The sequence below is a fragment of the Gadus chalcogrammus genome, chromosome 13, assembly GCF_026213295.1.
Source record: "Gadus chalcogrammus isolate NIFS_2021 chromosome 13, NIFS_Gcha_1.0, whole genome shotgun sequence".
Taxonomy (NCBI): domain Eukaryota; kingdom Metazoa; phylum Chordata; class Actinopteri; order Gadiformes; family Gadidae; genus Gadus; species Gadus chalcogrammus.
This window is the reverse complement of record NC_079424.1, coordinates 487,384-509,527: the sequence shown is the minus strand read 5'-3', so window position 1 is coordinate 509,527 and position 22,144 is coordinate 487,384. Positions and strand designations below refer to the sequence as shown.

Genomic DNA, 22,144 nt, shown 5'->3' with positions numbered 1-22,144 from the left:
AATGTATTTAGAAAGGCAGAAATGTGAAGAGGGCTCTCAAATGCAATACTGTTTTAATGTTGTGTGTGTGTGTGTGTGTGTGTGTGTGTGTGTGTGTGTGTGTGTGTGTGTGTGTGTGTGTGTGTGTGTGTGTGTGTGTGTGTGTGTGTGTGCGCGCGCGTGCGCGCGCGTGCGGGGAGGGGGGTGCAGGGTGTACTGCGTCTCGTTAGATTATACCATCACCACGTTTGTCAATGTTGGTTTTCCACCGTTGGCCAGGTTTCCCAGCAAACACCCTTTTCACATATTTGTAAATCAAAAATATATTATGAGGTGATGATAACTGTAGTCTGGACACATTGTGTTACATCTAAGTAATTATTGACTACAACACCATTGAATATTTGCAATTTGTTTATCAGAAACATGTGATGGTATAGAACACACAGCAAGTGTATTATTTGTTTTAGGCTTAAATACCAAAAAAACGTTGGTTTCAAATAGTTTTAATCTTAGTTTCAATAGAAATATGACATTTCCATATTTTATTGGTAACACTTTACAATAAGGGAACAATAATGAACTGGTAATTAACAGTTGACTTATGGTCTAGTAATAATTTACTAATGGTATTTATGATCCAAACGGTATTACATCATACATAAATGAATATCTTAGTTTACATAAAAAACATTACCTTGGTTAAATTATAACTAGACCATTAATTAACTGTTAATTCCCTGCAGTTAATTGTTAGTTAATCCTTATTACTGTATTAACTAATGTTAATCAATGGTTAATTATTGTACCCTTTTCATAAGTGTTACCATTTCATTTGTTAACAGAAAAGCTTGGGAATGCATAACACATTTTAGGTTATATACATGATATTCACAAAAGGTTTATATTGCCAAACAGCTAGTCTCAAACTGTATAAAATACGACATTAGAATTGAAAACATGTGTCCAACAGAAATAAATTTTAAATGGTTGTAAAACATAACAAGCAAATTACATTATATACTTTTCTAACTGACTTGGAAAGATAAGCCACTCTCAATGTGCAACATATTTTAAAATCTCCACAAATAGTTTCCTGAACACCAGTCAGACAAGCTTTCAGTGGCCTACTCTAAGACTCACATGGAAGCAGAGTTCATGACGTTCCGATGTGAGGAATATATATTAATATATACAGAGACAAACGGAGACGAAGGACAGGGGGGGGCGAGGAGGCGAGCGAGAGCGGTATCGCCGAGCACCCGTACTTCACACGCACCAGCCTTTTGAGAGCAGCGCAGGCGGCACTCGGACCCAGTCCTCCAGCAGCAGCCCGACCCCGGCCGCGTACGACTGCTCGCTTCCCGTCCAGCGCGCTCTAACGCGCTCAGAGATCCAGCGAGATCCGAAAGTGCTGTGCCTTCTGGGCGAGCTCCCCGGCGAAGTCGTGCGCCTCCTGCAGAGCCTGCTTGTCGGGGAAGTGCAGCGCGGCCTTCTTGGTGGCCACGGCCAGCTGCTTGAGGAGGGCACACAGGTGGCTGCTCTTACACAGCAGGCTCTGGCGGGCGCCGGCGCCGCGGGCGTCCTGGTACAGCGTGTTCACCAGCCGCTGGCCCACCATGATCACCAGCTTGCTGTGGGGGATGAACTGCTCCGGGGGCTGGCCGCCGCGGAGGCTGCCCACGAAGCCCCCCAGGGCCTTCTGGAGGGCCCCGAAGTACAGCCGGCAGTGCTCAGGCCTGGGGCCCGCCGGCGCCACCTCCTGGGTCGGGGGGGGGGCGACCGGGGGGGTGGTCTCCTCCTGGGGAGGTCAACGTCACATTCGTCAACAACATGTGTGGTCTGCGTTTGGAAGCGAGTCTTTTCCGTAAGGGAAACCCTCCCTCTTGACTGCAGTGGTCGGGCTGTACTCACGTGGCCGGTGTCAGCAGAGGGCGTGCCGTCTTGGGTGTCCGCTTCCCGGTGTTGTTTCTGCCTTTCAAACTCATTCTTGGTCTGCGGACGACAAATCAGGACATTCAAGCAATCAGGCGCGTTTGAGGCGGCGGCCGAGACGCTACGTCAGGGCAGCGGGCGGCCGAGCTCGTCCTCGCGAGGGGCTTTACCTGAAGCTGCACGTAATCGTTGTCGTCGTCCACCGCGTCCCCGTTCTGCTGGCCCCCGGCGGCGGCGGCCGGCCTCCCGTCCCCCTGCCCCCCGTCCCCCGGCTCCCTCTGGTTGGGTCTGAACAGCAGCCGGCCGTTGGCGTTCAGGATGGACACCAGGCGCTTGACGTCCTCGGGCACGGTGCGCGCCACCATCACGAAGCGCTCCAGCTGGTCCGGCGTGTTCAGCAGGCCGGGGTCCTGGGACAGGGCGTCCAGGGGCCAGCCGGACGCGCTTAGCGAGCCCACCGTCTGCCGCAGGATGAGCCCCGAGTCCTCCACGATGGACAGCTGCTTCAGCAGCCGCGTCCGCAGGTTGGCGTCCGTCAGGTGGCGGGCGTTGCCCTTGACGTCCAGGGCGAAGGCGAGGAAGCCGCTGACGGCGCGGTCGATGCCCTCCGCCGCCGCCCGGATCTCCTCCAGGTGTTTCTCCAGGTGCTCCCTGCTCCTCCAGCTGCTGCTGACGAAGTCCATGAGGCGGTGGACCGCCCGGCCCACCGCCTCGTGGAGCTCCAGCAGCCTGGCGCCGGCCTCCTCCTGGCTCAGGCCCACCTCCCGCAGGGGGTCCGGGGAGCAGGAGGAGGAGCTCGGGGCCGTGGAGTCGCAGGAGGAGGTGGAGGAGGTGGAGGAGCTGGAGGCCGTGCTGATCCGCTGGCTGTCGGTGGCCGCGCGGCGGGCGTCGGAGCGCCCCCCCTCGTCCTCCAGCAGCGGGTCGTCGCCCCCCGGCCGCTGGCGGAGGGAGGCGGGGCCTAAGACCGTCCTCATCCTCTGCAGGCGGGCTCGGGTGTGGTCGTACGGGTAGGAGGCGTCGCCCCGGCACTCCAGGGGGATGTGGCACACCTTGTCCTGCGGAGGCACGGCGTAGACCTGCTCCTCCGAGCTCCTCCGGGCCGGGGGCTGGCCGTAGACGGACGCCCGGACCCTCGGCGGCAGCGCGGGCAGGTCGGCGCCGGTCGGGGGCCGCTCGGGGGGGCCGGCGTTGAGGACGGCGTACAGGCCGGGGCCGGGGGGGCCGAGTGGCGCCGGGGCGGCGCTAGGAGGAGGGAAGAGCTGCCGGCCGGGGGCTCTGGAGGGGAGGGTGCCGCCGGACGCCGCGCTGAGCCCCGGCTTCTCCGGTGACACGGGGACGTCGTAGATCCAGTCGCCCTTGCGGCGGCTCGGGAGCGTGTTGCAGCTGCTGAGCGTTCTCTGCAGGGCGTCGGTGGCGGAGGGGACGGGCACGTCGTAGCACGGCTCCCGGCAGTGAGCTGGGGGGACTGAGTAGACCTGGGGGGGCAACACGAGACCGTTACCACGGGTTGATTCAGGAGCCGGGACCGCGGTGTGTGAGCCCCCGCCGACGCCACCAATGAGTGATGCCTCTAACCGCCTGTCGGGGGCCGCGGGGTTAGAGTGCAAACAGACGGGTCGCCATTCGTTGTTAACGTAACGTAACGCAAATACAATCCCCCTTCGTTTGGTTCGATTCTCAGTGGCTCATCTCCATATTATTTATTTTGAGTTGACCATGTAAGAGTTTTGGCCATGTGTTTCTGTGGTGGCATACATGGATTGTTTCCATTATGTAAGATCAAAGGCTTCATAGCGGTCAGAGAATCAAACTAAGATAATAGACACCCTGAGATAACAAATATAGGAGCAAGTATCGGAGAGAGTTTTAATGATTGGTAAAGATAATGAGGTGAAGACATATCACGCTCCACAGGAAACAGTGCAGTCAGCGCCTCACGTAGGTGTCGTTGGGACTGCTGCATCGTGGGCTCTGCCCCGCCGGCGAGGTCAGCGAGGTTTTACGGAACGTCTTCCTCTGGGATATCTGCGTCTGTCATCAAATATAAGATCAGATCAGACGTTGATCGGACACACCTCCACCGACTCGAGGGGCGCGTTGATCCAACACTCACCGGGTTGAGGGAGGGGCGTCTGCTCGGGACATCGTACACTCCCCCATCCGGGGAGGAAGACAAGCCGAAGGCTGTGAGCTGTGAACCAGAGAGCCGTGTTGTTATCAACGGGGTTGAGGGGTCAAACTTCCACCGCTTTGATCCTGCACCGTATCACTGCAATGTGGGGCCAATTTCTATAGACCCTGGTAAGCGGGTCTGTAAAAAATAAAATAAAGAATTGTCCCCACTCTGCAGGCTGGCGGTGCGTGCAGAATGCAAACCGATCCAGTCCTGCAACACAAGCAACACATTCGCTGCAGAGGAGGAAATGGCCGACATGTGTTTAGACCTCTGTGTCCCACAGGGGCCGGTACAGACACCTCTATCTACCTGGGGGGGCGCTGCTCTTTAACAGCCTGTAAAGGGCTGAGTCTGCCTGCCTGTACCCCTGAAGGGACCCCGCCCCCCTCTGGAGGTGCTTCCTGCCAGCGGGGGCTCTAATCATCAGAGTTAACACGGGCCCTGGCCCCCGGGGGCCCGCTCGGCGGACCCCTCAGCCGTGGGTTCCTGTTTACGTGTCCGGGACCACAGGAGCGTCCCTCCGTCCCGAGCGCCGCTGTAACTGCTACGGGGGGGGGGGGGGGGTAGGGCTTACCCGGCTGGCCTCCGTCGACTCCCAGCCGTGCCCCCTCAGCGCCGGGGAGCCGGGGCCCCTCGGGGCAGAGGGGGGCGTGGAGGGCACCTTGTAGATCTTGTCCATGCGCTCATACAGCGGGCTGCTGCAGGGCCGCGGCACGCTGGGGACCTGGTAGATGTTCTGCGGCCGGGCGTGGTCCTCGGCCTGGGGGGGGCCCGGCCACTCGGGGGCCCCGGTGCCGGGGGCCGGAGCGGGCGGGGGCAGGAGCTGCAGCCGGTTGGCGGGGGCCACGCCCTGCCGGCCGTGCAGAGAGCACAGCCACCAGCCGCTGGTGCCCACCGCGCTGCGGCCCACCACCCGCAGGATGTCCCCCTTACGGAAGGCCAGCTCGTCAGGGCACTCCGCCGTGTTGTCGTAGAGCGCCTTGGCCAGTTTGTTCTGAGGCGGGGAACACACGAGGGGGGAGGAGTCAGGTGCGGGAGTCAGAGTAGGAGTCAGGACCGTTGAAATGGCTCCTCCACAACATGGCGTCATCATGGTCCATAATAAACAGCTATAGAGTAATTCATTCACAGCTTGAGTGAAAAATTAACAACAGGAAACCAGCTGCCACCTCCCCTGTTTTCACTTCCCATCAGCAGTTCCTCGAGAAGGAAACCAAAAACTTCCTCCTTAAAATAAAAGAATAAGCAGTGTTGCCCAACCCCCCCTACCCCCCCTCCCCCATCTCTGCAACCACTCTCACCTTCAGATGTTTTAGAACAGAAGTAGTCACTCAGACAGGGGTTGTGTGTGTGTGTGTGTGTGTGTGTGTGTGGGGGGGGGTTTGGATGATGTTAAATCAAACATGCAGCAGCAGAATCCTCGGCATGTGACACTGCACACCGTCCGCCCAGTGCCTTCCAAGTACACGAGCAAGGAAGCATTTCAGACGAGGCTGTGTGCAGCACGCATGCAGCCCACTGAGGCATCTGCCATATGCCACCGCCACCAGCCCAGCCCGCACGCTGCTGCACGCTGCTGCACGCAGCCTGCAGCCGGCCGGGACACCTGGGAGGCCCGTGCACACAGGGTGACACATAGAGTGATCACCTGACGAGCCAGTAAGACTGGACTATAAGGCGTTCGGCACTCGATGAGGTATTGTTGTGGATGGAACTTTCTGACGGTTCACACAACAAGTTGTTGACCTCTTGTTGATCGCTTGAAAACACTTTCCAAGGAAATAAGATTTGTTCTAGCCAGGCTTGCAGCAGAAAGGAAGTCGCATGCGGTTGCATCGGTTGGGTTTTCCTGTCAATGACACCAGTGACGAATTACATGTTAATATCAAAGTAGGGTTGGATGTTGTCGTGAGTGTAGCACCTTATCAAAGAGATCCATCTGGGATCAATTGCACTCCCCCACACATAGACACACACGCAAACAAACTCTCCAAACACACACAACTCACAGATTTCCCCACACACAAACTCACTTCCACACACAAACATACATACCTGATCAATGTATAGATGCATACGGACGATGGAAAGACAGACATATGTATTACCCACACACACACACACACACACACACACACACACACACACACACACACACACACACACACACACACACACACACACACACACACACACACACACACACACACACACACAGATCCAAATATAGATACATACACACACTGAGACAGATGATAGGCCTATATATTCACTGACACCAACACACACTCTCTCTCTCTCGGCCCCACCCAGCTGATGAGTGTGTATCAGGGAGGAGAGAGGCTGCTCTCTGACAAAGGGCCCATTCACTGCCAGGACAGCGCCACCTGTTGTGTTACAGGCCTGCTGCCCCTCACACACACACACACACACACACACACACACACACACACACACACACACACACACACACACACACACCCCAACATAGACATACTCTCTCAAACACACACACACACACACACACACACACACACACACAGACTAATATACACACACACCCCAACATAGACATACTCTATCAAACACACACACACACACACACACACACCCCAACATAGACATACTCTCTCAAACACACACACACACACACACACACACACACACACACACACACTAATATACACACACACCCCAACATAGACATACACTCTCTCACACACACACACACACACACACACACACACACACACACACACACACACACACACACACACACACACACACACACACACACACCACACACACACACACACACACACACTAATATACACACACACCCCAACATAGACATACTCTCTCAAACACACACACACACACACACAAACATACAGAGACATTCACACACCAACATAGACACACTGAGAGACAGACACACACGCTTCGGTCCTCTGGGTAGAGTTGCAGACATGTGAGGTCCACACACAGGATCAGATGACAGCAGTCCGACACATGAGTCACACTTACATCTCCAGCAATACCCCCAAGAATATGTCACTCACACACAAACACAGTACGTACACAATGGATCCTCCCTCCATTTCAGATTAAGTGTATCGTAACAATTACATTTTCATCTGCATGTTTGTACTCATGTGTCGGAGCAGGTCGGCGGAGGTCAGAGAGAGTGGTGAGGAACCACAAGAGAAGAAACCTTGACAGCGTTTCACAGCAACAGGCCGAACCACTAGCTGCCTGCTGGCACTTCACCACAACGGGGGGAACTCAAATGTAGGTCACCCCGGGGGGAGGCGGCTACCGTGGAAACGGCCACACAGCGCAGTGTTTACTGGCTGGCGCGTTACCCACGGTAACGAGGGAGCGGGTTCAGCTGTAGATTCCTGCACGCGCCTGCTGGCGTGGATCAGGCCGACAGCAGCGCTTTCAACTCACAGCTGTCTGCGGCAGCACCACGCCAGCCACCGCACACACGTGTCCATGTGTACACATGCACACACAAGCATGCATGTTTTTGTACGTGCGCACGTATGCACACACTCCAAACACCCGTTCCCTCCCTGTTTTCTTTCGCACATTTTCGTAGATTTCGTAGATTTTTCACAAATTTTCACAGAAGTCACGCACAGCGGACCCCTCGCCTCCGCGGGGGAAACCCAGACAGTGTGAGCGTGACATTCAAATGTTGATAAGCATTGTGGACCGATAAGAGCATGGAGACAGCACAGCTTCCTGTGCTGGACGGTACTTCAAAAACACCTTCACCCTTTGCAGACTGTGTCACGCTCACACACTCTGGGTTTCCCCAGCAGAGACGAGGCCCTGTGTGTGTGACACCACTACTGTGTGCTGAAATGTGAGCGTGTTCAACATTTATTAGGGATTGGTTAACTACCTGGACAGCTTTAAAGTGCCACTGAAACAACAGAGGGCCATATTCCTAAAGCTCGTCAAGTTTATTTGGAGGAAAAATTTAGGATCAATAGAAATGTCTGATACAATCACACACACACACACACACACACACACACACACACACACACACACACACACACACACACACACACACACACACACACACACACACACACACACACACACACACACAGTAAGTGTAAAAACAGCAGGATGTGGGGAATCTGCGTGGGAACCGTTTACTTTTAGTTCACTTTCACCTCCGACCCCTTGGCGACCCTGGCCTGGGACGGAGGGGGGGTCACCACCCCGTCCATTACCCTGACAGACCATAGCCACGGCTGGCCCTCTATCAGACCCCCCTCTATCAGACCCTCTCTATCAGACCCCCTCTATCAGACCCCCCTCTATCAGACCCCCTCTATCAGACACCCCTCTATCAGACACCCCTCTATCAGACCCCCTCTATCAGACCCCCCCTCTATCAGACCCCCTCTATCAGACCCCCTCTATCAGACACCCCTCTATCAGACACCCCTCTATCAGACCCCCTCTATCAGACCCTCTCTATCAGACCCCCCTCTATCAGACCCCCCTCTATCAGACCCCCTCTATCAGACACCCCTCTATCAGACCCTCTCTATCAGACCCCCCTCTATCAGACCCCCCAGACCCCCCTCTATCAGACCCCCTCTATCAGACCCCCTCTATCAGACCCCCCTCTATCAGACAGAGAGGCCAAGAAACAAAGACAGTAGTGACGGAGAGAGAGAGAGAGAGAGAGAGAGAGAGAGAGAGAGAGAGAGAGAGAGAGAGAGAGAGAGAGAGAGAGAGAGAAGAGCCGGAAAGATAAAATAAAGAAGACAGTACAGACAGAGTGTAAGAGAAAGAAAGAGAGAAGAGTTCAGAATGTCATTCTTACAAGAAAATGCAATCCTTATGAGGAAGAAATTGGTTTGTACTAGCAAGAATTACAGTCTTACTCCTACAAAATGTATACATGACTTCTTCTTAGGAATAATACAACCCTTAGGAAGATTATAAGAGATATAAATAAAGAAAAACAGACAGAGAGACAAGAAGCAAGCAAAGAGACAGGCTGACTGAGAGAAACAGACGGATTATGAAAAAAACGGAAGAAGGAAAGCAATTAGAACAAGGATATATCATATTCCTCTTCCTAAACAATGTTGACCTGCGATCCTCTCCCCAGGAGGGAGGCTAGCAGGGGAGACCATTCAGCAGGAAGTCATGTAAATATGGCAGTAAACTTTCCCACAGTAGCTAAGATACCAGAATGTGTGTGTGTGTGTGTGTGTGTGTGTGTGTGTGTGTGTGTGTGTGTTAATGTGTGTTTATGTGTGCGTGCGTGTAGTGGTGAGGAGGGGAGAGAAAAGGAAAAGGGGGGAGGAGGGGGGTATTCTGCTCTAGTGATAGATGTTGGACCATTTTAGATATTTGAACTACTTTAAAATGAACGAATCACCCATTATTTTCTCCAGTGACCGCCACGGTCATTTCCTGTGTGAAGAAGCCGTGAGCGCTATCTAGTTTTATCGCAAACAAACACAAGACCTCAGAACCACGAGCGTTTACTGAACTTAATCACCAGACAATGACATCATGACATTCGTCCGTCATAATTCCAAATAATGTGAACACGACATATTTACCAACAGAGCATGGGAAACATCTGAGAGGATGTGCTATCGATACACCCTCTTCATCATGTTACCATGACGACCATCTGAGACGATATCGACCACAAATGTTTCACCAAATGTACTTTTTCAAGCTATATTGTTTTTAACCCAGATACGTTTATTTTCTTACAGCTGACTTTATCTTTAACAAGAGATCCATTCAACGTAGAATCTGTCCTTCAAGTCTGATATTAAAGTACTTCATGACCACTGATTACGCTCGGATCATTTAGGGTGGAGGTCATCGTCTCGATCACAACGTGGCACCGTGCTACGGCCATGCGGGACACAAACATAGCAAAACATGTGTGGTATAACATACGACAGCACCAAAACATCCATAAACCCCACTGCCGTCGTACCATGGAGGAGCAGGAACCATGAGTCAGATACACAAACACAAAGGTTTGTGAGGCTCCATCAGTGTGTACCAGTGAACGCTGTATGAAAGCTCACCGCGTGGCTCGGCAGCGAGGAGACACTGCAGCGCTGCAGTGAACCCCCAGAGAAACACAAAGAGAGCACAACCGCTGAATCTACAGCAGACACCCGGTGTGAGAGCATCGCTACTGCAACATGACACACACACACACACACACACACACACACACACACACACACACACACACACACACACACACCGAAAGACAGAGAAGGAGGCGCGTGTGTTGGTGGCCATGGAGACAACAGCTGGGAATGATCAACACAGGGAGATGGCACATAGTCACCAGCCCATAATAAACTCTCATGTTACAATGCTGCCCGAGACCCACTGTACCCCCGTCCCAGAACGCTGTCAGGCCTGCGTCTGTAGGACAATAGATAGGAGGGGGGGACGACTTATCTTCTGCTCAGCCCAGCCATGCTTCCTGAACCACCAGCTCTCTTTGCGCGACTGTATTATTGGTGTTGTTGTTTGCTTGTTGTTTGGGTCTCTGGGTTCACCACCCGCTACCTCCGCCTACCTTCCCAGTGGTTACATGGTAACCGTGGTGATGTGAAAATGAAAAAACAGTTTGTTTCCAAAACGTATGATTTCTTGTCCTTTTCCCATCGTGACTCAAAGCCTGCATGAATCAGATCTAAAAACATTCAAAGGTCGATGAGTTTGCAAGCATCATTTTAATAAGATAACAATAAAAGTACATTAATTATACTACCAATAGGGCATTCAGCAGATACTTTTATCCAAAGCAATCAGAGACATACATATCTAGCCTGGCAGCCCGACCAATATGCTAGCTCATGGTTTTAATTCCAGAGCCAAACCCGTTCAGAGAGATTTCCAGGACACATGGCCACGGTCGGCCGATCACACCTTGTATCTAATACGGGGTCGGGTATGATAGAATAATCAGTGGAGCGGCCAATGGGAGAGCCATAAACAAGAAAGATGGCCGCCGCTGATGTGTCCCATGTTACACTGCCCTAGCGGCTGTAGGTCTGTCCCATGTTACACTGCACTAGCGGTTGTAGGTCTGTCCAAACGCGTCAAAAGACGTTTGGTGAGTCCCTATTGAAATTAACTCACTGAGTGGTTCAAGACCAATGCTCCTTTCTAATATGTCGAGGTCAGGGTAATACATATGATGAAGGACAAGGCTTTTTCCTCAAGGAGGCCTCCAGGCAGATTGAAGACATCAGGGTTTGAACTCACAACCCCTCGACTGACACCCCAACATCTCAGCCATGGCCGTGACTAAACAAGAGGGTGGCTTCATTCTTTCACAAGATAAGCAGACAGCCTGCTGGGTTACTACAAAGGAAATGACACATCCTGATGGTTGACCAAAAAACCTTTGACTTCCTGATGTTGGAAGCAGAGAGACACCAGTGCATTGCTCACCAACACTAAGGTTGGTGTGTGAGTTAAAATGCCCTCGTCGACCCTGTGCTTGTGAAACGTGAACACTAAGAATAAATACTGTAAAGACTTTAGGAAAATATCGTTTTTTGTCATCAGAACCAGACAGTGAGTTCAATAGAAACGAAGGGATGGCAGGGCTGGGGGAGGGTCTGGGGTTGATGATCAGAGCGAGGAATAAAAGGTACAACCTCAGGGTTAAAACGGCCCCAAACACATGTATCAGTTCCAGACTGCCCCGTGGGGGACACTGGGGTACTCCTGTACTCCACTAGACTCATGGTTATTGAGTTCGACATGGTCAACCTTTCAAAGCATGCTTTTATAAAAAGTCTTTATATTATATATATTAGTCATATTTGCAATGACTACACACCCTTGGTGTAGCCCTTAAGGAACGCCATCCTAACCGTATAGGGTCCAGACAACATGCCAGAGGGGCTGATGGGTAGGTTCCTCACTGACTAAGGCCATGTGAACGTATACATCCTGTGTGGGTCCTTGCTTCGTGTCTGATAGGATCGCGTCGGCTGCGTTTCCGTGGTTGCAAGATGAAGCCTTCACTTTGAAACATTTATCACTTCAGGTCTGGCCAAACAGTTCACAGTACAGACCCCATGACCCCCCTCATTGGGGGGCTCCGGGGGTGCTAGTGTTTACTGTATGTACGACCAGGAGTGCAGTGGTTGGGATGGTCCGTCTCTTTCAAACATTCGTCTGGTTATTTTGATGGCGTCTCAACACTCACTCCAAGAAATCGGTAATCAAATCCTGAACATGATCCAGTGTGTGCTGAAGACCCTCTTCAAACTCTACACACACACGCACGCACACACGCACACACACGGAATGGATCATGTACAGCTCACAAATTAATGAACGTTAAATGAAAGTAATGACATGGCTATTTCGTTGCTATCATTTAAGAATCTATTCTGGTTAAGCACGATATCAGGACATACCAGTAAAAGGCTTGACTCTTGAGGTTTCCCTGAACAAGACTCCCGAACTGCTCCTGACAAGCTGGCTGTTGCCTTGTTTGGTTGACTCCGCCGTCAGTATGTGAATGTGTGTCTGAATGGATGGATAAAAGCGTGTGCTAAATGCCCCCAATGTATATGTTACGTGTAAAGCATGTACGGTTACAGACAATGAAATTTCCCTCACAAAAGCCCTCCTCTCAGTTGATCTTTTCTCTTGGTTTACTGTGTGATGAACACAAATGACAAGCAACCAGACCGATGTACATCAGAAAATGAAATGCATATGTCCATAGTCTTCTACAAACACTTAGAACAATCAGCAATCTAACGCCTCAAGATCTACAAGACTTGCAGAAAGCCAACTCCCGGTAGACATGGAGATCACACCTGAAGATCGTCTCCCCCAATGCCCCTCAGCCAAAGGGCAGACTGGAAAGACTGAAGCGTTCCCTTCCGTGTAAGACACCCACCAGCTGAACAACGTGTGACAGCAAAACAGCCTTAACCCATGGACCATCTCATACGACTCGTGATGTGACCTGCCGCAGAGAAGACCGGGCCGTCTACAGGTCTTCTCTGAGTGAAGAGGTTGGCAAGCACAGTATTACACCGGATGCAATAGAATACACTAACCTTTGTGGTGATGCATCACAGTCCACTACAGTAATAACCAAACGTCACAGAAACCCCCTTCTGTCAGTTCTCTATTTGCCAATAAATGTCAACTCTAACGGGCGATGCATTCAGACCGGATTGAAACATACGTTTTGAATAATAAGCAATAAGGGGTGATGCATGTTTTCTGTTTGCATTGTGCCAAAGAAGTTTAAAAAACAACCTGTAACCACCGCCTCATTCAAACTGCTAAGCCTGGAGGCTTGGGGCGATGTTATCTGCCTGCTGTACAACTTGGTTTCAATCAATTCACTTCTGAAGGCTTGTGCGTTAATGAGCTCATAAAGCCCGTTCCCGGCAGCAGGGGAGAGAGCAGCTCTCTGGTTACAATCCCAGTGGGGCTCAAAGGGAAGGCTGGCCCCAGACGGAGGGCAGGGGGTCTGTGTATAGAAATAGGTGGTAGCTGACACCGAGAGCTAGAGTGAAATCCAAGCAGGTGGTCCGCAGGCAAATTCCTCTGGATGTGAAACATCAGGCACCAAAGGGAGAGCTCCTGTTAGAGACCGAGGCAACTGAAGCCGAGTGGGACGGTCGGGACATAACAACGGTGGACGTTTGGAGCACTGTTAATCACCTCAAGGATAGACATGGACATAAATAAAGGTTTTAAGAGAACAAGAGCAGGTGCAACACTCACCTCCATTTCCAGACCCAGATTCTTAACGTCTACTCAGAGAAAAAGGAGAAAAAGAGAGGAAACAGTATGAACGTTCCTGGAGCTGAGTGGTCAGATATCCTCGTCCAGCATGGTGAGAGAGCGGAGCATGAGAAGGGCTGCGGGCTGCCACTGAGCCCTGCTGCAGCACTCGCACATATCCTCAGAGGTTGTGGTCGAGAGCCAGACGATTTCACACGAGCGAGAGTCTTCTGGCACAGCCTCTCTCTGGGCCGTCTCATTGGCTCGAGGAAGCCACCACATTATACTGCAGCCCCTCCTCCCCCACACCCACTATGTTCACCCCCCACCCCCCCAGGTTCATTGAGGTCTAACCCTCTACACAGGCGTTTGGATTTAAACACCCTGCTGTTTGTTGTGTTTTACCCGTTTTAACATGCCTTGGTAACAGCTTGCGGGTTCCATTCTATAATCTCCTTTAGATCTCACTTCCCTTTTTTCTTCCAGGGAACGTCGGTTGAAGCCCCTTAAAGTCTGTCCTGCTGAGACATTCGGTGGCTCTGAGACGGTGGAACTGATGTGTCACTGAAGCACAGATTCCTGGGCTCTGCGTTGGGAGTTGTCTGGACGACACGGTCTGCAAGGCCGGGGGGCTGGAGACAATATCTGGGAACCAGGGGACTCTGGGAGCGTGACCTTTGGGTCTGGAGGTAGCAGGGTCGTTAGGAGGGGGGGGTCAAGTTGCTCTGTGGGCTGTCCAAACAGAGCCTTAACACTGTGGTACTAAACGGATCCTTACGGTAAATACTAAACATGGTAAGAGTTTGTTACCTCCATACGGTCTGCAGGATCCATCGCCTTCCTCAAACAACCTCTTCAGACTGAACCCTGCGTCTCAAACGGAACCATTCCACCGTTTGGAGTAAATGCAAAGCGATTAGTGGTTAGGATTTTTTTGGGTTCAAATGTTTCTTTAAAATGGAGGGTTTTCTTTGGTCCAGCTAAAGATCAACTGGATGTTTGTTAGATGCACGTTTCTGCTTCTTGGAATTGATGTTAGATGTCAGAAAAGAGACTTAATTCATTGATGAAATAAGTCAGCATAGTTGTTTCATGTGTTTATTAAAAATCTGGAAAACAACAGTTACACAAAATTAAAAAAGTATAAAGACAACCTTCAACTCTTCGATTTTCAAATTGTGGAGGGATGTGAAAAGTTAATTAACACTTTATTCTACAGGACTGAACTCAGTCAGATAAACAGGGTCTATTCACACAGAAGCAGAAGCCTGTCAAGGACAACAGAAAGTCAGGTGAGTTTTCTCAGAAACAGCGCCCCCTGTGGGCTGGTGCAGAGCCCTCCACTGGACCGCTCCAGAGGAACAGAGAGAACATTAAAAACATACCATAATAAACAGAGGACCCGAGCCCAGCACAGGAAGAGCGTTCAGACGGGGGGGGGGAGAAGGCAGACCGAGAACGAAGAGAGAGAGGGGTGAGAAAGAGAGACTGGCATAAATAGAGAGCAAGGAGGGAGAGGGGGAGAGAAAGAGAGAAAGAGGAGGAAGAGCGAGAGGACCGAGAGGAGGAAGAGCGAGAGGACCGAGAGGAGGAAGAGCGAGAGGACCGAGAGGAGGAAGAGCGAGAGGACCGAGAGGAGGAAGAGCGAGAGGACCGAGAGGAGGAAGAGCGAGAGGACCGAGAGGAGGAAGAGCGAGAGGACGAAGTGCGAGGGGGGTCCACCACTGCTCTGGGGTGGTGGACCCCCCCCCCCCCCCCCCCCCCACAGTCGGTGGTGGAGGTGGACCGACCCCCCCCCCCCCTCAGTCGGTGGTGGTGGTGGTGGACCCCCCCCCCCCCCCCCCAGTCGGTGGTGGACCCCCCCCCCCACCTCAGTCGGTGGTGGTGGTGGTGGTGGTGGTGGTGGACCCCCCCCCCCCCCCAGTTGGTGGTGGTGGTGGTGGTGGACCCCCCCCCCCCACCCCAGTCGGTGGTGGTGGTGGTGGACCCCCCCCCCCCAGTCGGTGGTGGTGGTGGTGGACCCCCCCCCCCTCAGTCGGTGGTGGTGGTGGTGGACCCCCCCCCCCCCCTCAGTCGGTGGTGGACCCCCCCCCCCCCCCCCTCAGTCGGTGGTGGTTCGGCGGTACCAGAAGCGGGCGCGGAAGTCGTCGGAGCAGGTCATGAAGCCGGGGTTGGTGGGCGAGTGCACGATGCAGCGGACGATGTTGTTGTGGCCCAGCGACAGAAGGTTCTTCCTCTCGGCCGAGCGCGAGTCCCAGCAGCACAGGGAGATGGTGCGCTCGTCAGGCAGCAGCACGTAGTCCTCTGTGTGGTTGAACACGCCCTGCGTACGATGCATCTGACGCCCGCTCAGACCCGCTCCTAAAGGGGGGGGACAGGGTCAGGCTACCAGTACAAACACCACACCAGGGTCCCCACGGATACGGTGTTAGTTAAGGTGGGGGTGGGGGTGGGGGGGGTGCACCATTCATGCTTGCTTATACAACAGTGAGTTCTGACCAAGTCGTTTGATTGGACAAGAGGCCTTCCATGAGTGCTGCTATAGAGTATAACGGCTGGGACCTTTAACTATACCGGTGGTAATAACCGTTCATGTAGTCAGGGCGGTGGTTATCTTCAGCACTCGGCCTACGGCCTCGTACCTACGGCCTCGTACCTACGATGGAATCAAAGCCACGCTGATATTCAGTACAACAGCTCGCCCTCGAGGGCTGTCAGCCTGATCCAAACACCGAGAGTGAATGAAGTTTAGAATACTAGTATACTTTTGTATAATAATACATTATTATATTATTGATATTGATATTAATATTTCTAGTGTGATGTTTGTAAAGTGGAATGCGTCCAACCATTTTAGAATGTGAAACCAAATTGAACATCGGGAGGAGTGTGAAATGCAGATCTAGAGGAATGTCTCCCTCTAGGGGCCGCTCTGAGCACAGCACGCCCCCCGGAAGAGCCTTCCCAGTCCCCCCCAATGAGACACAGCTGGACACCTTTACATTTAGCAGAACCGTGTATCTAAGAACACTTACAAGGGAGGCTGAACACATGCAAGGCATCAATCTAAATCTGAGTAATGATAAAAAATACGATCACCGCAAAATCAAAGGGCTTCTAATAGGGTTGGGCTATATGGCCTAAAATAAAAATCCAAGATTTCTTCACCAAAAATCAGATTTCCGATTTAAATCGATTTGCATAAAAAAGCATTATGGCAGGCCCTGCCATTGTAAACAGTGTAACCTGTAACATAACATAAAATGTAAAATATATAAAATATAAAATATAAAATAAAATATTTCTGTAAACATAAAATATTACTAATGATAAGAGGACTTCTGATAAAGTGCCAACATAACATTCAAACACTTTCAACACTGGTCATAAATATACAGTGTTTTGCAAACGGTAATTACCTTAAAAAAGGGAGAAGAATGAGGAAAAACACACACGCAACTCTTTCCTTCACTCGTCTGTATTGAATGAGGAAGTGGAGCGCAAACCCCCTACTGGAGCCCCGAGGCATTACCAACAGATCGACGAATTACCAACAGATCGACGAATTATTAAACCACACTGATATATTACAAATTAACTATATTTACCTCAAAAAAGATTATACATATATGAATAAATTGTGGTATACAACTTGTCACACTCGCTGCCATGTTTGTGTATCACTTTGGTAAAAGCGCTCTGTGCGGGGGGAGGGCTGAGCCCATTCCGAACTACGGGAGCTGAGAGGGAAGCGTTTGCGGATGTTGAAGAGAAAACCGATTTTCATTTAAACAAGTCGACGTGAGCTACACACTCGAATTAATCGATAAAATCGGTTTATCGCCCAGCCCTAGCTTCTAAAGCCCGCTTCAGCAGCAGAACTTCTGCCCCAACGCCAAACACAAAGGAGACCTGAGCCACCGTTACGGTCGCAAAGCTTTCTAGAGGAAACGGACTTAGTCCAAAGCCGTCCAGCCCAGGCCTTCAGCAGGGCTGGCAGCCAATAGAAACACAGCTCTCTGGAGAAGTGCTTCAGCCGGGAGCAGCCATCGTGGAGCAGACATTTGAGAGACACAAAACGTATCGGGTTTACTAATCCTTTAAGTAACGAACAACAACCACCACCAGGACTAACTAGTAGTACGTATGATCGGCACCATCGCCATGACAACAGAGGACGAGTAACCACGACGACGACAACCACCAGGACCAGCTAGTACTCCGTACCATTGGCACCATCACAACAGAGGACGAGTAACCACGACGACAACCACCAGGACCAGCGGGTAGTACTCCGCACCATCGGCAACATCGCAACAGGACGAGTAACCACGGCGCCCGGCGCCGCCACCCACCTGTGTACTTGACGAGCGTGCGGCCCGTGGAGATCTCCCACAGCTTCACCACCGAGTCCTTGCCGCTGGACAGGATGTACTTGGCGTTCTTGGAGAAGAAGGCGGAGCAGACCTCGGCGCCGTCGTGAGCCTTGTCGAAGGTGGTGACGCAGCGGTTGGACACCCCGTCCCACAGCTTGATGCTGCCGTCCTTGCTGCAGCTGACGTAGTTGTTGGCGCTGTGGTTGTACACCACCCCGCTGATGGTGTCCGTGTGCTGGTCCAGCGGGTTGCAGGACACGAAGCACTGGAAGGTGTTGACGTCGTAGAGCCGCAGGGTGGGGTGCTGGGTGCCCACCAACAGGAAGTCCCCCGACGGGTGGAAGGAGATGGAGCGCAGCATCTCGGCCTCCTGGAGGGGTTAAAGCACGGCGTACATGTCTGCACCTGAGATACGAGCACCACCACCACGGTTAACAAGCAGCCTCGGGCTGGGCGCTGAGCAGAAGGTCAGAGGACACCGACTCAGGGCCAGGACCGACGGTTTGGGTTACAGCTCACCGTTATTTTATGCCGAAAAGCCACTTTTACATCTTGGCATCTGCTTTTGTTTGACAGTTTGCCAGGTGGCCCTCGAGGTATCAGATATGCAAATTATTAATTGTGAAAAAAATCATTATTTTCAAACTTCGTCCTTCAGCGTTGTATGTGTTTAACTGCCACTAGAAAACATTTAGAATCATCCAATAGTTGACCATCCTCTCATCAACCGACTCCTTTGCATAAGTCACTTAGCATGATTCCTGCAACTGACTCTGCTTACTAGTAAACCTTTCTCCCTGGCCGTTGTAAACACCTGATCCATCTGGCTCTGAGCACGGCGACCGGTATGTGTCTAAAGGCCCCGCCCCCCACTGACCAGTATGTTTAAAGGCCCCGCCCTCTCTGACCAGTATGTTTAAAGGCCCCGCCCCCCTCTAACCAGTATGTTTAAAGGCCCCGCCCCCTCTGACCAGTATGTTTGAAGGCCCCGCCCCCCTCTGACCAGTATGTTTAAAGGCCCCGCCCCCTCTGACCAGTATGTTTAAAGGCCCCGCCCCCACTGACCTGGATGTGTTTAAAGGCCCCGCCCCCCACTGACCTGGATGTGTCTAAAGGCCCCGCCCCCACTGACCAGGATGTGTTTAAAGGCCCCGCCCCCACTGACCAGGATGTGTTTAAAGGCCCCACCCCCAACTGACCTGGATGTGTCTAAAGGCCCCGCCCCCCACTGACCTGGATGTGTCAAAGGCCCCGCCCCCCACTGACCTGGATGTGTTTAAAGGCCCCGCCCCCACTGACCTGGATGTGTTTAAAGGCCCCGCCCCCACTGACCTGGATGTGTTTAAAGGCCCTCTTGGCGGAGGGCTTGGAGTAGTCAAACAGTTTGAGGGTGTAGTCCCGCGAGCCGGAGGCCAGGATCTGCTCGGTGGGGTGGAAAGCCAGGCAGGTGACCTCGTCCACGTGGTCGTACAGCGTCCGGATCACCGGGTGGTTCTCCATGTTCTGCTGAGCCGTCTCGTTCATCATCACCTGAACGGTGGAGAACCAATGAGAAGGTCAACCACAACGCCATCATCTAAACCACAACGCCATCATCTCAACCACGAGCTCGGGTTTGTGTAAAACGGAACAACAAATTGCTTAACAAGGAGACATCTCTGACGACCGCCTCAGACAGGCCCGTACCTCGATGGGCATGGCGCTCTTGGCCAACATGCGCTCCGTGTCCAGGATCTTGATGGAGGCGTCGGCGGAGCCTGTGGCGATGAGCTGCCCGTCGCGGCTGTAGGTGGCGACGCGGCACGGGCCCTTGTGCGACGTCACGTAGCACGTCTCGTACTCCGACGCCTCCGGAGACATCGACTGCACGTCGGCGTCAAACTCCAGGTCGATGCCCACTCCGGGGGCGACCGTGTCCGACCGCCCGATGGCGTACTGGACCGCACTGTCGTCACTCTCCATGCCTTGAGGAGTTCCACAGCAATTAGAAACGTTCTGAATTTAAACACATTCATTAAGAAATAGATATAAAGCCTAAGGTGATTCCTTACCGATCTTGGCAAGCTGCATCAGCTGTTCTGAAGGAGACACCACGTTGGGGGGCTTGACCTCGTTGATGAGGGTGTTGGCGATGCTGGTGTAGCCGTCGTAGAGCAGCTGGCTGATGATGAGCTTGTAGAGGTGCTGCCGGTCCTTCAGGGTGGGCTTGGGGCGATACATGGTGGGCGGCGACTGAACCGCGGCAGGGCACCTTACAAAAGCACAACTTGTCTGGAACAAAAGACAAGTCCTGGGTTAATATTAAGATATTTAGAGTTGCATTGAGTTTGCTTTGCTGGTCTCATTCATAAAGTATATCTCACGACACCAACGTTAGCGCCTTTCAAACGCAGCATAAACACAATCAACATAATCAACATCGGACATTAAATGAATGAAGCTTGTTTACCAGCGGCTAGCCGTTAGCACCGATAGCTTCTCTTTACAATGAAGACTCCGACCAAGCGGAACAAAACCCTTTTATTCCTAAACCCTTAGTGCGTTTACAGAACGTGTTTGTACCTAGATCACGCCCACGAGTCTGAATGCATACGTTTGTGTACTTTCACAACTTACAACTTACAAATATCAGTCTCCCAGCTACAGTGGCGCTGGAACCCACGCGTGCGCTGTGTGTGTACGGTGAGGTACAACGACGGTGGCAGCGGAGGGAAAAACAAAGAATGAACTGGAAAAGCGATTGGGAATAAACAACCCTTACTATTCAATGAATGACTCATTTAATAAGTAATTCAAATTCCTATGTTTGTGTGTTTCGTTAATTGTACGCATTTTTCATATTTGCATATGCTTGAGGATTGCATCCTAAAGCAATTATTGATCCTACTCGGCAACATTTTACTTTCAAGGTGTTCAATTTAATTGAATTAATGTTCTATACGCATTGAATAGATTTTATTATATAACGTGACATGATAAAATTACTTCTACCGCCTTAAAGGCTGTTAGAAGTAATCATTCCCATTATCCAGCAGGGGACACTGAAGTACAGCACATCTTTTACTAATGCATTATGATATAAAATATGCAATATTATTTATGAAGTAATAATAATGATGTACTAATAATTGACGAAAATGGCAATTTAACGTCATAAATAATGTTTCATACAGCCGTCCGAGCGTTCGTACACACACACACGCACACACACGCACACACACGCTCGCACCGTGTGAAAAGTCAGTCGTCAGTTGTCACTTCCTGCTGGCGGTTTCTTGGTAACGGCAGCCCAACCGCCTTAGTGCAAGTGCATTGTCCCTCAATAATAGCTCATATATATATATATATATATATATATATATATATATATATATATATATATATATATATATATATATATATATATATATATATATATATTATTATCTATTATCTAAAATGATCACGACAAAAAAAATAATGTATAGATACAATCAAACAATGCTATTAAAATACTAATAGGCTACTATCACTATGACTATTATGCTCATTCAAATAATAGGCACAAAATAAAATAGAATTGAAACCCATGTGTCACTGCTCCACAAACCTCAACTGCTTTATAAATAGAACAGAAACTTAACTCGAATAATAATTTTCTCAGCGCTGACCTAATCAAGCTGAAGATAACCACCGCCCTGACTACATGAACGGTTATTACCACCGGTAAAGTGGAGCCCTGCAGGTATAGTTAAAGGTCCCAGCCGTTATGCTCTATAGCAGCACTCATGGAAGGCCTCTTGTCCAATCAAACGACTTGGTCAGAACTCACTGTTGTGTAAGCAAGCATAAATGGTGCACCCCCCCCACCCCCACCCCCACCTTAACTAACACCGTATCCCTG

The 22,144-nt window shown here is 51.3% G+C and overlaps 2 protein-coding genes across 4 annotated transcripts; both read right to left on the bottom strand.

The window, feature by feature from the left end:
- Positions 1-377: 377 nt before the first annotated feature.
- On the bottom strand, positions 378-14,130 carry cass4 (Cas scaffold protein family member 4). The gene is made up of 7 exons (XM_056606372.1): positions 13,886-14,130; positions 4,665-5,084; positions 4,028-4,105; positions 3,853-3,945; positions 2,085-3,389; positions 1,894-1,974; positions 378-1,780 (listed from the first exon to the last, which is right to left on the bottom strand). Exons 1-7 carry the CDS (start codon positions 13,889-13,891, stop codon positions 1,367-1,369), a joined length of 2,397 nt encoding a protein of 798 aa, XP_056462347.1. The 5' UTR covers positions 13,892-14,130; the 3' UTR covers positions 378-1,366.
- A 1,856-nt stretch (positions 14,131-15,986) lies between these two features.
- On the bottom strand, positions 15,987-20,956 carry cstf1 (cleavage stimulation factor, 3' pre-RNA, subunit 1). Of its 3 annotated transcripts, none has more exons than XM_056606135.1 (6): positions 20,885-20,956; positions 20,313-20,532; positions 19,948-20,225; positions 19,594-19,791; positions 18,241-18,631; positions 15,987-16,246 (listed from the first exon to the last, which is right to left on the bottom strand). In XM_056606135.1, exons 2-6 carry the CDS (start codon positions 20,479-20,481, stop codon positions 15,987-15,989), a joined length of 1,296 nt encoding a protein of 431 aa, XP_056462110.1. In that variant the 5' UTR covers positions 20,482-20,532; positions 20,885-20,956. The 3 variants fall into 3 exon arrangements, with proteins under 3 accessions (XP_056462110.1, XP_056462111.1, XP_056462112.1); XM_056606136.1 differs by having other exon boundaries at positions 20,878-20,937; XM_056606137.1 differs by lacking the exon at positions 20,885-20,956 and adding an exon at positions 20,711-20,865.
- Positions 20,957-22,144: the final 1,188 nt, after the last annotated feature.